The sequence below is a fragment of the Exserohilum turcica genome, assembly GCF_000359705.1.
Source record: "Exserohilum turcica Et28A unplaced genomic scaffold SETTUscaffold_11, whole genome shotgun sequence".
Lineage (NCBI taxonomy): Eukaryota > Fungi > Ascomycota > Dothideomycetes > Pleosporales > Pleosporaceae > Exserohilum > Exserohilum turcicum.
This window is the reverse complement of record NW_007359926.1, coordinates 569,936-584,262: the sequence shown is the minus strand read 5'-3', so window position 1 is coordinate 584,262 and position 14,327 is coordinate 569,936. Positions and strand designations below refer to the sequence as shown.

Genomic DNA, 14,327 nt, shown 5'->3' with positions numbered 1-14,327 from the left:
CTTTTCTTCTNTCTTCTTCTTCTTTTTCGCAACCAAGTCCATCACCGAACCAGATCACGCGAGTCGAAGTATATATGAAACCCCCCCCCCCCCCCCGGAAACGAACAAAGAATAAGGGAAAGAATTCATGGAGTCATGGAGTCATGGAGGAGGAGGGGAGGATAAAATCTACAATATTGCAAACGCCATATATGCCACAAGTTACGCGCTCGAGTATAGAAAAAAACCCCATAAAGAGAGAGAGAGAGCTAGAGAGAGAGAGAGAGAAAGAGGGAGACGAGTAAAGTAAAGTAAAGTAAAATCAAAAGAAAAGAAAAGAAAAGTAAAGTAAAGAAATCAAGAAATTGAAAAAAAAAACAATGAGAAAAGGAGAAAAAAAAAGAAGAAGAATAGAAACACCCCCGCCCCCCCCTCCCCGCGATGTATGAATGAAATGTTGAATCTGTTTTTTTGTTTGTTTGCTTGTCTCTCTGAAATCAAATATGGGATTCACATCTCTTTCTTTTCTCTTTGCTGTCTATCTCTCGTTACTGTCTCTTGTTACCGTTACCGTTACCGTTACTGTCGCTGTTGTTGTTGTTGTTGTTGTTGTTGTTGTTGTTGTTGTTGTTATTCTTTGTGTATAAAGTAAGCAGGTCCCTACCTACTTTACCTCACGGCCGATCTATCTATCCATCTGGCTTCTGATGCCCAGGATGCCCCTCTGACTCTCCCCCGCCCCCTCGCCTCAAGTCCCGCAAACATACGTATATCCCTCAAGTGCGTTACGTAAAGTGATTTAATTCAACTTCCTTGCCATTGTGACGAGTTCATCTCGAGTTGGATCAAGAAAGACACAGACACAGACACAGACACAAACTAAACCAACCCCCCCCCCTCACACACACCCCAACAGAGAACCCCCTCCTTCCAAGCAACTTAAACATCCCGAACTCTCTGCCTGGGAATCTCCGTCTCGACCATTTCCAGGCCGCTCAGACTAGGGTACCGCTTACTAAACGTGTCGACGTCAAAGTCCTCTGCAGGGTTCGCTTGAGGAGGCATAGACTGGTTATCTCTGGTAAAGGATGATTTTACAGGAGAAGAGCCTTGCGGGGGAGGGGTAGGAGAAGGAGTGCCTGTTTGGAGGGCTTTTGGCTTTGGGGCGCGGGGAGGCGGACCAGAGGGGTTGCGCATGTTGGCGATTGCGGGTGGGGCAGAGGCCGAGGGGACTGGGGGCGGCATGTTGGGGCGGATGGATGACGAAGATGGCTTGGTGTAGGCCATGTCTTGTTGCGGTTGAGAGGGAACGTTTACTGGTTTGCGTGCAATCAGGGGAGGCTGTGTGCGTGCAGCGCTGGCGCTCTGGTCTTGGGGTCGCATGGGCAACGGCTTGCTTGTGTCGGTGTATTTGCCGTAGCCTTCGGCTGTGCGACTGGTAGAGGCGGGCTTGCTACTCTCGTCGAGCAGGTTCTTAACACGGCTTTGGATGCTCGAGGCCTTGGAAGGACCGGGCTTTGCCTTTCCTTGGGATGCCATCCGTTGCTTGTACTCTGCGGCTGCGGCTTCTACGCGGCGCTCTTCTTCTGCTAGCTGCCTCTTTTCCAGCTCTCTTCGCACTTCTGGCGATAAATCTTGCGTTTCGTCAATGGCGCTGCGGTCGTCATCACCGAGTCCGCCTGTGGCCTCCGAGCCAGCGATAGGCGTCAATCCGCCTTTGGAGTCCATGTGCTGGTCTACTGGTGTCAGGGGCGGTGGGTCACGCTCATGTTCAGGTGTCTTTCCGGTCGTCTCGAATCGTCGGAAGGCGTCGCCAAATTTACCCTTGACGATGTTGGTCAAGCTCCCGCGTTTACTGTGCTTGGAGTGTGAGCTACTGCGGCGATGCCTGTGACCATGATCATCCTGCTCAATGCTTCGGAGAAAGTCTACGCTTGATCGAACGTTTCTCTCTTCCGGCTCATGATCATCGACCGCAGTTGACGTGGTCCGGCGTGTCAATGATGGCGCATCAAAGCTGCGACCAGGCGTCATCTCTCGGTCGCGCAGATAGTCGAGGCTCGACTCAACGTGCATGCTGACTGGGCGCGAGTTTGAGTTTGCGGATCTGGACCGGTCTATCGCAGAGCCGATTTCCATGGTCGATGGACGTTGGCTCTCCAATGAGGGTCTTGCAGAAGCGGGTGATCTAGGGATGCTGAGTTGGGATTTTGATCTGAACTCCAGCGAGGGTCGCGTAGGCAAAGCATGTTCAGGCTTCAATGGTGAGCTTGAAAGAGGGCTTCCCGGTGCTTTCTCAAACGAACGGGGTTGGCTCAAGGCTCGATTGTGGTGCGTGCCCAGGGGAACTTTCCAGATTGGGCGGCTGCTGACTTCTGGGTATTTTTGTTGTGCTGGGACAGGAGATGCTCGTGGTGATGTTTGCACACCAGTAGACACCATGTTAACCCTCTGGGGAACCGGTTGCTGTATGGCCGGGTTGGACGACTGTGGCTTATCATTGGCCTCGTGGGGCGCGGTTTTTCTTATCGACGTACTCCTTGAAAGGCCCGACGATGCTACAGACGACGGCTTCACCCCAGGTGCCGAGTCAACCTTTGTCAGTGGAGCAGATGCAAAAGCTTCATCTGCCAGTGCTTCTGTGACGCGCTTGCTGAGGGTTGGGTCGGAGGTTGTAGGTGCTTCGCCAAACTCAAACTTCTGACCTCTGTCGTGCAATAGAGAAAACTCGTCCAGGGATGGAAAGCGAGAGGCAAGCTCATCAGCAGCGGCACGTCTCACTTGGACATCTTGAGAGTCGAGTGCCGCAAAGGGATCGGAGCTGGTTCCTCGCATAGGCGACGGACTAGGCCTCGCTGCCGCCGAAGGCGGCTGAGACGGCCCGGTCGGTCTTCCCCTCCTCATTGGGGTAATGTCGGGCAGTTGCTGGACCTGCACAGTGGGGGCCACTCTTTGTAGCCCCACCACAGGTGGTGGTGGTGAAGAGACCTGAGGCTCAGAGGGAGGTAGCTGCTGGTTTTGTCGAGTTTCCGATGGTGTCCTGCCAGAGTAGATCTGACGTCTCTTAGCAGTGGACAGTCGAACCAGTTTTTGATACATACATTTTTGATGGGGATGGGTCGGTGGCGCATCGAGCAGACTTCGGCAACCACCTGGTAGATGTTTGGTCGGTGCTGGGGGTTCTCGCGCAGCATTGAGCCTGTTGGGAGTTAGCTATGCCAGCAGGCTGCCCGAGTTGCACACACCTATGAGCGCTTTGATCCTGTCGGAAAACTGAGGATATGCAGGGTACTTGAACGAGGCATTCAAGATGGCCATCTGCCCCACTTCTTCAAAGGGGGTTGTGTAGTAGCACAGCTTGTACAGCAGCACGCCCAGGGCCCAGATGTCGCTCTTTTCGTCTATGGGCTGCTTGCGGTATACGTCAATCATCTCCGGGCTGCGGTACTGGAGCGTAGTATGGCGCTGGACGTCTTCCTCGATCAGCCTTCCCTCGGCAGCCGTGGTAGCGGCGGGGCGGGGCGGGGCGGTGGAGCCAAAGTCGCAGAGCTTGTATATCTTGTTGCCGTTGGCGGTGGTGATGAGGACGTTTTCGACCTTGAGGTCGCGGTGCAGGAGCGGGGGCTTGAGGTAGTGCATGGTCGCAACGCCCTCGACGACGTCGGAGAAGATGTGCAGAATCTCGGGCTCCGTCAGGCGGTGCTGCAGCCTGGTGTTCATAAAGTCAATGAGGCCGCCGCCCGAGCAAAACTCCATGAGCAGGAAGACCTCGTAGCCGCCCGACTTGAGCTGGGAGGCGTGCGAGTCCATGTAGGTGACAATCTTGCTGTGGCCCTTGAGCTTCTTCATCGTCTCCACCTCGGTGCGCATGTTTGCCAGAGCGTCCTTGTCGGCACAGGCGACCCGCTTGAGCACCGCCGTCTCGGGCGTGTTGGAGTCGGACTTGGGGACGCGGACCAGGTAGACGTGCGCGAAGCCGCCCTCGGACAGGTACTTTTCGATTGTGACGCGGTGGTTGCCCACCTGGACTTTGGTGCCCGGCGCAAAGGTGCCTGGCGGGGCATTGGAGACGGCAATAGGCCCTGGGGCGCGGTAGGCCGCCTGTTGGGCCATGGGCATGGCTTGCGAGGGAGCATAGCGAGCCGACGACATGATGGGCGGTGAGGGAGCCTGCAGCGGAGCAGCGAGACGCGGGGCCTATATCTTGCGCATCGAGAGGACGCAGGGCTGGGATGGGCGGCGCTGGGGGGGTTTGTCGGGCGGGCCGAGGGGCAGCAGAGCTGTGGTGTTGAGTGAAGGTGGCATAGCCGGAGGTGCTGGTCATGGCAGGGTCGTGAACGGACCCCTGCAGCCTTGGGACCGCATGGGCGAGGGCCAGCGCCTGGCAACGTCACAGTCTGCTTTTGGGCCGCCAACACCTCGTCGTCCACCACCACCACCAGCACCGCCGCCGCCGCCGCCGTCCGTCACGCCGCCGCACACAGCCCTTGTGAACCCCTCAGGCGGGAACCTGCGCTCGCCAGCCCGCGCCAAAAGCAACCATGCGCGAGCTTATCGGCCGCCAAGCTGTAACTCTGTCGCCGGCAAGGTACGCTGGCCTGGTTTCACCCCATGCCCTGTCATTGGGCCGCCGCCGGGTCAGGGGACACTACACCATGTTTGGCACCAGATCATGGCGATGCCGTGTGTCATGTATGTGTGTTAGTATGAACAGGTGCATGCAATGGTTGCCAGGGCCGGTGCCAGCGTGTTCTCTCATCAGCCGTGGTGGGCCACCCTCAGACACGTCGACGGCTCCACGACGGCACACACACGCCCACGACGCCAGAGAGCCGCCCAGGCAACCGTCGAAGCCGGGCGTGCGCTGGACGCATACGGACGCTTCCTGGGCTTGGCACGTCAGTGTCATTTGCACGTTGCTTTTGTTGCCGTCGAACAGGTGACGAGACGGCGTTGCTGCGCTTCTTCCACACTAGGCGTACAAGGCCCGAGTAGGTAAGCCGGTCTTGGCGCGCGTGCGTCTACGACGTCTTTGCCTGTGCATGCGAAGACATGCACTCTTCATACCGGAGTCCGATTGAGAAAACGAGCAGCGGGTGCTATTACATCTGGCGGCTCGAACTGATGGGTGCTTTGTATGTCAAGATTCGGCGCCGTAGCCATCATCTCTCCGCCCGCCCAGGGAGCCCGTTCTGGTCCATCTTGTCTGGTAAAGGCGGTGTAAAGCTGATGTCTTTGCTGCCGTCCTTGTCTGGTCGAGCGTATCTGGTAGTGAATCTCCAGTTTACTGGTTGACTTGCATGGCTGCCAGACATTCTCAACTCACCAAAACAGGTTCTTGTGCATTCTTTTGTCAACTTGGACGCCATCCATCACGGAGTAATTACAGGAAAGCGAACAAGTATTATATCAGCATTGGAAGCAGCATTGGAAGCAGCTTCACCGTCAACGAAATTGTCCCAGAAAACTCCAACGGATAAGTTGCCCCAACTGTACATGCAGATCGTCACTGCTCTGTGCACGTGCTCGAAAAACCTCTTCAGTCATAGCCCCGATCATCGTACCTGAATCACATCGATGAGCATCTTTTTTTTTTCTTTCATTCAGGAGAAGTCTTGCTACAGAATCATGCGGCACTCCCTGTATCTCGGCTTTCCAGTAGCCATCGGCTCAATGTGCAGCTCCACGACTCGGAAAACACCACGCTGACTGGTCATGGACAAGGCTCTCTCGGATCATTCCGATCCCTTTTATCATGGTCATGTAGTAGGAGTACTCGCGCCACGCACCGATCGGAGGTTGGCGCTGGATAGTTCCATGCGAATGACGGGCTCAACGCAAACTGTTGTAGCAGAGTAATGGTGTAGAAATGTATCAGGAGTCATAGTACGTACTGCAATATTGGCACCTACAAAATATAGTATTGTAGAGCGAAAGAATCTACTACAAATATCCACAATTTGCTATGCAAAACTTACTGCGTAGTAATAGTTCATCTCTGCGTGGTAGTAGTAGTAGTACATGTTTCAACAACACTGCATTACCCACGTCAATTCCACATACAAAGCCCCTCTATCAATCTACCAAACCAGTGTTGTTATTTTTTTTCTTTCATCTTGTTGCGCTGCTGCGCCGTGTCCTTTTGCGTTGGGCTATCCAGCACCAACCTCCTGTTAGCGCGCGCATGGCGCAACTATGTAATATGTAAGAAAAAAGAAGAGGAAAAAAAATAGAGCGAAGGAAAAATAAAGGAAAAGAAAATGCGTATTGCCCGGCGACTAAGCCGCTTATAGGGGGAGTTTGCAGTAGGAAGAAGCTAGGTACGCATGCTGTACCCAGCGAACGTTTTATAGGTGATTTATGTAATATTAATATCATACACTTCCCCACATCTTGCATACGGAATACACACGTTCAAGCACAGTGCCACGAACCGATTTCCCATGCATACCAAACTACTCTGGGCGGATATCTGCAGACTACAGCATACGTGTGTGTGCGTGTATGTGCACCATACCCAGGAGGTGGTCTACATGCTCAGTGCAACACTCCCCCAATTTTTTTCCCCCGTCAAAAGTCGATATTTACGAGGGGGAAGAAGGAGGAGCACAAAGTAGAGCCGCACATAGAGAACTTGTCAAGTAGCTCCGGGCTAATTGTAAGGGCCTAGCTCAGGGACGAATCCGGTGCACCGTCAGCTTACGTGTCCGGGGGGGTCATTAGGGAATACGAGCTGGCGAACAAGAAAAAAAGCTGTTATTAGGTATCTTATCATTTGCCTGCCTTTTCATTATTGCTCTTATCTTTTTTTTCCTTCTTCTTTTAGTAGTGACGCGTGGCTGTTGGGGACTTGTTGTACGTAGTTGGACGGTTATCTGGTCTAGAAGCTATGTGAGATTGCGACGTAAGGGGGGGGGCGTATACCGATAAAAAAAATGAGCATGGGAGGTATAAGCAGGGGCTGTTCTAGTCATGTATAGGCAGCAGTTTTAATGGTTGTTTATGATCGGGCGGTCAAAGCATGACTTTCCATATTGAGTAGACACTACTACTAGAGCCCACTTTTATGATGGGTCCATTTCCAATTGACTGGGCTTTTTTGCACCTGAGAAACGGGTCATCTAGTCCGTGTATAGGTGATAGGATGGAGACGGATAGATCCGTGCGGTGAGAAGTGGGAAAAGGGTCTTTGCGTAGATGGAGAGAAGGCGGTATATAAGGAAGGCCAAGTGCAACTGTATGTAGTATCATCACGAACAGACCGATCCACGACTCTCCTACCTTGACGCCTTACTTACGACTCTTTTTCCCCTGAAACTTCAGACCAACAACATCAAAATGCAGTACTCTACCTTTATCCTCACCACCCTGGCCTTGTTTGGCGCTGCCGTGCACGGAACTGCTTCTCCCGACCCTCTGCCTGTCGGCATTCTGGATCCCCGTGACACGATTGGAGGCTGCTGCTGCAATCACTTCCAGAGCAGCACCTGTGTACGTAGCTGCTAATATGTCTTTCTCTGGTGATTTGACTAACTGAAAATGCAGGCTTGTTACTACGGCGCGGCTGCTGTAAGTTTGAATTCGACTGTAAGAGAGGCAGTGAGGAGTGTCAGACTAACCCGTGATTTTCCAACAGGGCTCGGGAAGCTGCGGCAGCACGTGTGCAGGAATCTGCTAGAGTATGGAAGTGGTGGATGTTGGAGAGATGGAGACAGGGGGTGGTATGACTGTAGGCTAGCAACCGCGTCTTGCGGATACTCTGATAGAGATTGTACAATCTACGCTGTTATGAAAGAGAGAGGCCGTATTCGTGCCAGTGAGCAGATTGGTGTTGGAGTCGTGGTGGAGTCATGGTGGCCGGCCTCTCACGTGACGGCCACGACAGCATGTAGGCGCGTTTCCAGAGCAAAAGCAAGCAGGCGTGCATGGCGGCGCTAAACATAACACGCTCGTGGGCGGGCGTGTGGACAGAAGCAAGAGCAGTGGCTGGGCTAGTGTCAGTGTGGTGGTCGAGGAAGCGGTTGGGTGTGGGGGGATGAAGTCTTTCCCCCATGACGGGCTGCTGCAGGGCCGCCGTCGGGGTTGCAGGCGGCCGCGATGCCGACGGCTTGGCGCGCACCCACGGCCAGCCTGTCGTCACCATACCCAACCGATGCCTTCACTGTCTACGTATTTCCTGCCTACCCGCACACACACGCGCCTTTTCGGGGCCCTTTGTTTCCCCTTGCGCCAGCCTGCACCCAGCCTGCACCCAGCCTGTGCCTGCGTCTCTGGTGTATATAGCAGACGCTGGCCGAGCCCTCGATTGCTTCACTCTCAGCCCCTGCCTGTTCTGCCCGCCTGCCTTGCTGCCAGCCTTGCCCGCCTGCTGTCCTGCCTTGGTTGCTGCCAGCCCAACCGCCGCATCCGTCGACGTCTGTCCACGCCCTTCGCGCCGCTTACAGGGAGGGTCCCTCCACACACTCTCTCACACGCACGCACGCACGCACACAGCCAGCCAGCCATACATACTCCACTACCATACACCCCCTCACCTCCCCTCCCTCTCTCCCCTCCTCAGCCCAGACCGCAACCGCAACCGCAACCACCACACCCACCACACCCACCGCCGCCTCACTCGGCCTGACTGTCCACGCCCCCCGCACGCACGCACGCACGCACTCCCTCCCTCCCCACCATGGTCATGGCCCAACACGCAAACATGGCCCGCGTCAGACAGCCCAGGCGACGAGAGAGAGATGCCAGCGCCGAGCGCTCCGACTCATCGGCCTCGACGTCGCCCGAGCGCGGCTTCGACGACGAGGACAAGGACTCGGTCATGCTGCAGTCCAACGACTCGCTCTCGTCGCTCGCGCCCTCGCTCTCGCCAGACTCGGACGACGAGGCCCGCCGCCGCGCCATCGAGGAGCAGAACCGCATCTCGCCCATCTCGCGCCTGCCCGCCGAGCTCATGATCGCCGTCTTTGCCAAACTCTCGTCGCCCACGGACCTCAAGAACTGCATGCTCGTCTCCAAGACGTGGGCCGGCAACAGCGTCGGCCTGCTATGGCACCGCCCCTCGACCAACAAGTGGTCCAATGTCAAGAGCGTCATCCGCACCATCCAGACCTACAACAGCTTCTTCGACTACAGCAGCCTCATCAAGCGCCTCAATCTGTCCGCCCTGGGCCACGAAGTCAGCGACGGCACCCTCAAGCCCCTCTCGAGCTGCAAGCGCGTCGAGCGCCTGACGCTGACCAACTGCACCAAGCTCACGGACCTGAGTCTGGAGGCCATGCTCGAGGACAACCGATACATCCTGGCCCTCGATGTTACCAACGTCGAGTCCATCACCGACCGAACCATGCTCACCCTCGCCCAGCACGCCGTCCGCCTGCAGGGCCTCAACATCACAAACTGCAAGAAGATCACCGATGACTCGCTCGAGGAGGTTGCCAAGAGCTGCAGACACCTGAAGCGTCTCAAGCTCAACGGCTGTTCGCAGCTTAGCGACAGGAGTATCATTGCCTTTGCCCGGAACTGCCGCTACATGCTCGAAATTGACCTCCACGACTGCAAGAATCTCGACGATGCCTCGATTACGACGCTGATTACCGAAGGTCCCAACCTGCGCGAACTGCGCTTGGCGCACTGCTGGAAAATCACCGACCAGGCTTTTCTGCGCCTTCCCGCAGAGGCTACCTATGACTGCCTGCGCATCCTCGATCTCACCGACTGCGGCGAACTGCAGGACAGCGGTGTCCAGAAAATCGTCCAGGCCGCTCCTCGACTCCGCAACCTGGTCCTCGCCAAGTGTCGCAACATCACAGACAGAGCTGTCATGGCCATCACGCGCCTTGGCAAGAACCTTCACTACATACACCTCGGACACTGTTCGCGCATCACCGACGTTGGCGTTGCACAACTGGTCAAGCTTTGCAACCGCATTCGCTACATTGACTTGGCGTGCTGCACGGCTCTTACAGACGCCTCGGTCATGCAGCTGGCAGCACTGCCCAAACTCAAGCGCATCGGTCTGGTCAAATGCGCAGCCATTACAGACCGTAGTATACTCGCGCTTGCCAAGCCAAAACAAATTGGTTCAACAGGTCCCATTGCACCTAGTGTGCTTGAGAGGGTGCATCTCAGCTACTGTACTAACCTCTCCTTGGGTGTAAGTTTATTTCGTCATTATGTAATGTGCTTTTTGCTAACGAGATCAGGGCATCCACGCTCTTTTGAACAACTGCCCCCGCCTGACCCATCTTTCTCTGACCGGCATCCAAGCCTTCCTGCGTGAAGACCTCCTCGCCTTTTGCCGGGAAGCGCCGGCAGAGTTCAACGACCACCAGCGCGAAGTTTTCTGTGTCTTCAGCGGCAATGGGGTCAAGCGTCTCCGTGTCTTCATGAACACCAACGGCGGGGAAGATGTAGACCGCGACGGGCATGGCTTTGGCGTTGACGATGGCACCATGTTCCGCGACGACGAAGACGGTGACAACATGGTGGTGGTGACTGCACAGGCAAACATTATGGCTATTGACGAAGAAGACGAGTTTGGAAACGACAGCGAAATGGCAGGACAGGACTAGAGCCCCCCCATGGCCCTTTCTTTCTTGTTCATGCCTCACGAGCATATATCAGGAGTTTTGGGTTGTCGAATTACGTCTTGTGGCATTGTTAGCGCATCATACGATACTGTTCATTGTTTTTGTTTTGTTTTGTTTTTGTTTTCATCATAGCACGGCGGGAATGCACATGACTGGGCCCCCTGCGGACGGGGTCCCCCCGCGTTGTGGAAACGACTATACCCTCTATGTTTTAATTTTCCTTTTTCAATGGAGAGGGAGGAGAGGGAATGAGATGGGGACAAGGAGAAGGAGAAGAGAAAAGAAGAGAAACGGTGTACCTAGGAAATAACACAGCTTCTGCACCAACAGTGGTAGCAGCAGTAGCAGCAGCAGCAGCAGTAGATTCATGCATGGACCATGGATAAAACGACTTGAACGTCTTTCTTTTTGTTTTATTCTGTTTTGTTCTGGGAAACGACCAATTCTGATATAGATTACATGCATGCATACATACATACATACTACAAAACCCTTGCTTTGCGTTCCCTTTGCTTTCTGTGATCCCCCTTCTTTCTCTCTCTACATCATGACTTCACCTCATGACCTCACCTCAACAGCCCACACATGCACCCGCAATCCGGCACCGGACACATGGCGTGTTTAGCAAACCAATCGCGCGCATGGTGTCCGTGAAAGCCATGCGTACAGCTCATACAAAACACCATGAGGCGGGCCTCTCGGTCCTCGCCCTTGAGCGTCTCGTAGCCGCCTTGGCGCGCGGGATCCGGGGTGCCCAGCCACAACATGCATAGCGCGCATCGCGGCATTTGCGCCGCGCAGTTGGGACAATGGAGGCCTGGAGTCGAGGATGCTGATGGCTTGCTTGGCTGGGGAGGCCCGGGCGGTTTGGCGAATGAAGATGGTGTCGCGCGGTGTGTGGTAGATGGTACTGGGGCACCTGGTCCTCCTCCTCCTCCTGGTGGTGGAGGTCCCGTAGCGGCGGCGGCGGCTGCAGCAGCGGCAGCAGCAGCAACAGAGGCAGACGAGGCTTTTGCCATGGTAGGCAAGAGTCTTGATTTAGCCGTGCGAGCATCTTTTCTCAGGGCGAGATTCTGCTGGCAGTTGAGGCAGCGGATGGTGAGGCTGGGCTGCTGGGGCTTATTTACGCTGCGGCCCTCGCGCGTGACCGAAAGCTGGTTGTGTTCCTTGATGTAGCGGGTGCGCTCGAGGAATGCGCGGTACGTTTGTAGGTGCTCGAGGTACGTGTCTTTCCAGAGGGTCCAGCGCGCGTCCTGGATGTACAGCGGGCATGCGCGGCTGAGGAGGAGCACGGCGTTTTGCAGGCCGGCGCTCGGGTGCTGCGAGATGTGCACTGTGAGGAGCTCGAGGGAGCGTGTGGTGAGTCCCGTAAGGAGCAGCCCAGAGATGTCGCCTGTGTCCATGGCGATGCTGGTTGCTTCGCTGAGGAACGTCGAGAGCTTGGTGTCCGGCAGGTATTTGAGGGCTACGGCTACGCGGTCGTGAAGCGAGATTTGCGGCATGCGGACTACGCTTGTCCAGTCGCCTGTGATAAAGTACGTAAGGAGGGACTTGAGGTATGGATCTGAAGTCATGTCTGCCATCCACGCACATGCTTCGCGCTGGTCGGCTGAGACGCCCGAGGAAGGCGAGGCACAGGCAATGACGGCCGCGAGACTGATATCGTCTTTTGGGAGTTTCTTCGATGTAAGTGAGGTGCGGAGCAGACTCAAGGCAATGTCTTTGTGGCCTTGGAACACAGCTAGCACAATGGCCTTGTAGATTTCGCCGTTGGAAACGAGGTCGTTACACGTTTTCTCGACGCCAGATTCCTCCAGTGACCAGCCGCAGAGGCTCAGACACAGCTGCCGGTTCTCGGGATACTCGGTGGATACGCCTTTGAAAGGGGGCAGTTCCATGGCTTCGGCGATTTCCTTGACCGCATCACGGAACATTTCTTGGCTTGTTTTTGCGTCTGGATCAATCAGTCGCTCGTCGTACATTGTTAGTTCGTTTGCCCAGATCGAGCTTACACCCAGGTACTTTAGGTCAAGCCCGTTGCCTACCATGCCATCTCCAGAAGCGTGAGCGTCCATCCTGTCCACTAGTGCCCACGCATCCACCAGCGTTCGGTCGTTGGCTACGATTGTTTTATTTTTAGCACAGTTGAGTGAATAGCCCTCTTGCACGCGCCTTTTGGGTACCTGTAGTACGGCGAGATAATCTGAAAGCGGAAGGTTGGAGTAGGCGAGTTTGAGGTCTTCGAGCATCTGGTGAGATGCATCTTCACCCAGAGCCGCGGAAGGGCCTGGTTGACTAGCGGTTAGGCTCAGTCTGTCCAGGCTGGCTGACATGTCTATGCCATTTTCAGACTCAGTTCTGTGTTTTTCGCTCAGTGCCCGGTTTTGTAATCTGGTCAAGTCCTCGGCCACTGTGCCATGTGGTGGAGTTGGCTTAGCAATGCAAGTGCGGTCTTTGTAGATCTCTTCTAAAGCGCTGACATTGATGCGTGGAGGCGACCGTGGTACTTTGAGCACTTCGACCTCGCGGTTTGAATGGAGACCCAGTGCACACTGCCCTTCGAGCGGGCTACCAGCACTCATAAAATCGTATGCTACTATGCGTTGTTTGTTACTTTGGCGATGCTCCTTATCATGCGCTGGATACCGCAAGGTATGCATTGCTTTCGTGTAGTAAGGAGACGCCCATGCGCGTGCAAAGGGCGTGTCTGCAGTCTCCACCGGCTGATGCGAGTGCTGAGCAAGCTCAATAACCTTGAATTCGCCGGTATTGGCCAGCACACCGAAAGTCGCCCTCTTGGTGCCGGAATACCGAAGACTCCATATCGATGCAGACTGCGAGTTATCCACTATGGGCTTGAAGTCCAAGACGGCGCCGCTGCTAACGCTGTCACCGGATGTTCCGCGCTGCTTAACAAAACGTGCGTCCCAGACTGTCACAGTTGGATCACCCGCCGAGCCCGCGGACAGAAAATAGTTCTCGTCTAGCGGATCTATAGCTATGTTGTGCACCTGGCGCGTCTGAAACTGTGCGATGCCCGCTGTGCTAGAGTCTGTAGAGTATGAGCCAAATCGGCGGCCACTGTTGCCAATGCAGACCCACCTCTGAGATCGTAGATGCGCACGTATTGCCTCGATACACCTGCCACGAGCATTTCAGGCTGTCGGTCAAAGAACTTGATACTCGAGATGGCCTCTGAGCTTGCTAGTTTCTTGTACGGCTCATCCCTGGCTGTGACGCGTGAATCATTCATATCGTAGATGTTGAGACAGACATCATTGCGAACTCGGTCCAGACCGGCAGCCAGCAGGTTCTTGGAGCTGAAGGCAATGGAGTTGCATTTTCTTTGATGCCGGATGGAGAAAGAGTGAATGTAGTCGCTATCAGGCTTGTCTGGATCAAGTGAAATAACTGTAGCCTCTCCAGAGGCTGATCCTATCGCGACAATAGCCGGGTCTTTCTTGGACCAGTCGAAGGCCGTGTAGTTTGGCAGCTTATCGCGGATACATATTTGTTTGTAGTTGACCTTGCTCTTACTGAACTCGTCAACCTGGCACAGACGCAGCCGATTTCCCGCCACGTCGATGATTATAAAGCGGGGATCGGCTCGTGTGGAGTGCGTTGACCATCTGATGGCTGCTTCCATTTTACTAGTCAAGGACCGCTGTCCCGACAGTATAGAATTAGGGATTTCTTCAACGAACGGAGGGTATCATAGGACAGTAGTGGGATCATAAGCCAGTAGTGAGTGGATTGAAG

General features: G+C 55.0%; 4 protein-coding genes across 4 annotated transcripts; 2 read left to right on the top strand and 2 right to left on the bottom strand.

Annotated features, from left to right (window-relative positions):
* Positions 1 to 918: 918 nt before the first annotated feature.
* SETTUDRAFT_145708 (uncharacterized protein) lies at positions 919 to 4,193 on the bottom strand (the record flags this gene model as incomplete). The annotated part of the gene is made up of 3 exons (XM_008023861.1): positions 3,225 to 4,193; positions 3,081 to 3,178; positions 919 to 3,033 (listed from the first exon to the last, which is right to left on the bottom strand). The coding sequence occupies exons 1-3, from the start codon at positions 4,129 to 4,131 to the stop codon at positions 919 to 921; spliced, it is 3,120 nt and encodes a 1,039-aa protein (XP_008022052.1). The 5' UTR covers positions 4,132 to 4,193.
* Positions 4,194 to 7,317: 3,124 nt separating this feature from the next.
* SETTUDRAFT_25426 (uncharacterized protein) lies at positions 7,318 to 7,657 on the top strand (the record flags this gene model as incomplete). The annotated part of the gene is made up of 3 exons (XM_008023637.1): positions 7,318 to 7,470; positions 7,525 to 7,548; positions 7,616 to 7,657. 3 exons carry the CDS (start codon positions 7,318 to 7,320, stop codon positions 7,655 to 7,657), a joined length of 219 nt encoding a protein of 72 aa, XP_008021828.1.
* A 966-nt stretch (positions 7,658 to 8,623) lies between these two features.
* On the top strand, positions 8,624 to 10,923 carry SETTUDRAFT_125949 (uncharacterized protein). Its single transcript, XM_008023860.1, has 2 exons — positions 8,624 to 10,132; positions 10,182 to 10,923. The coding sequence occupies exons 1-2, from the start codon at positions 8,657 to 8,659 to the stop codon at positions 10,548 to 10,550; spliced, it is 1,845 nt and encodes a 614-aa protein (XP_008022051.1). The 5' UTR covers positions 8,624 to 8,656; the 3' UTR covers positions 10,551 to 10,923.
* A 71-nt stretch (positions 10,924 to 10,994) lies between these two features.
* SETTUDRAFT_45420 (uncharacterized protein) lies at positions 10,995 to 14,214 on the bottom strand (the record flags this gene model as incomplete). The annotated part of the gene is made up of 2 exons (XM_008023730.1): positions 10,995 to 13,620; positions 13,671 to 14,214. The coding sequence occupies 2 exons, from the start codon at positions 14,212 to 14,214 to the stop codon at positions 11,135 to 11,137; spliced, it is 3,030 nt and encodes a 1,009-aa protein (XP_008021921.1). The 3' UTR covers positions 10,995 to 11,134.
* Between the last annotated feature and the right edge of the window lie 113 nt (positions 14,215 to 14,327).

Bases quoted from the DNA above. Each gene is read 5' to 3' on its own strand.
- SETTUDRAFT_125949 (XM_008023860.1), top strand. From the start codon at position 8,657: ATGGTCATGGCCCAACACGCAAACATGGCCCGCGTCAGACAGCCCAGG. The intron at 10,133-10,181 runs GTAAGTTTATTT...TAACGAGATCAG, and splicing joins GTACTAACCTCTCCTTGGGT to GGCATCCACGCTCTTTTGAA.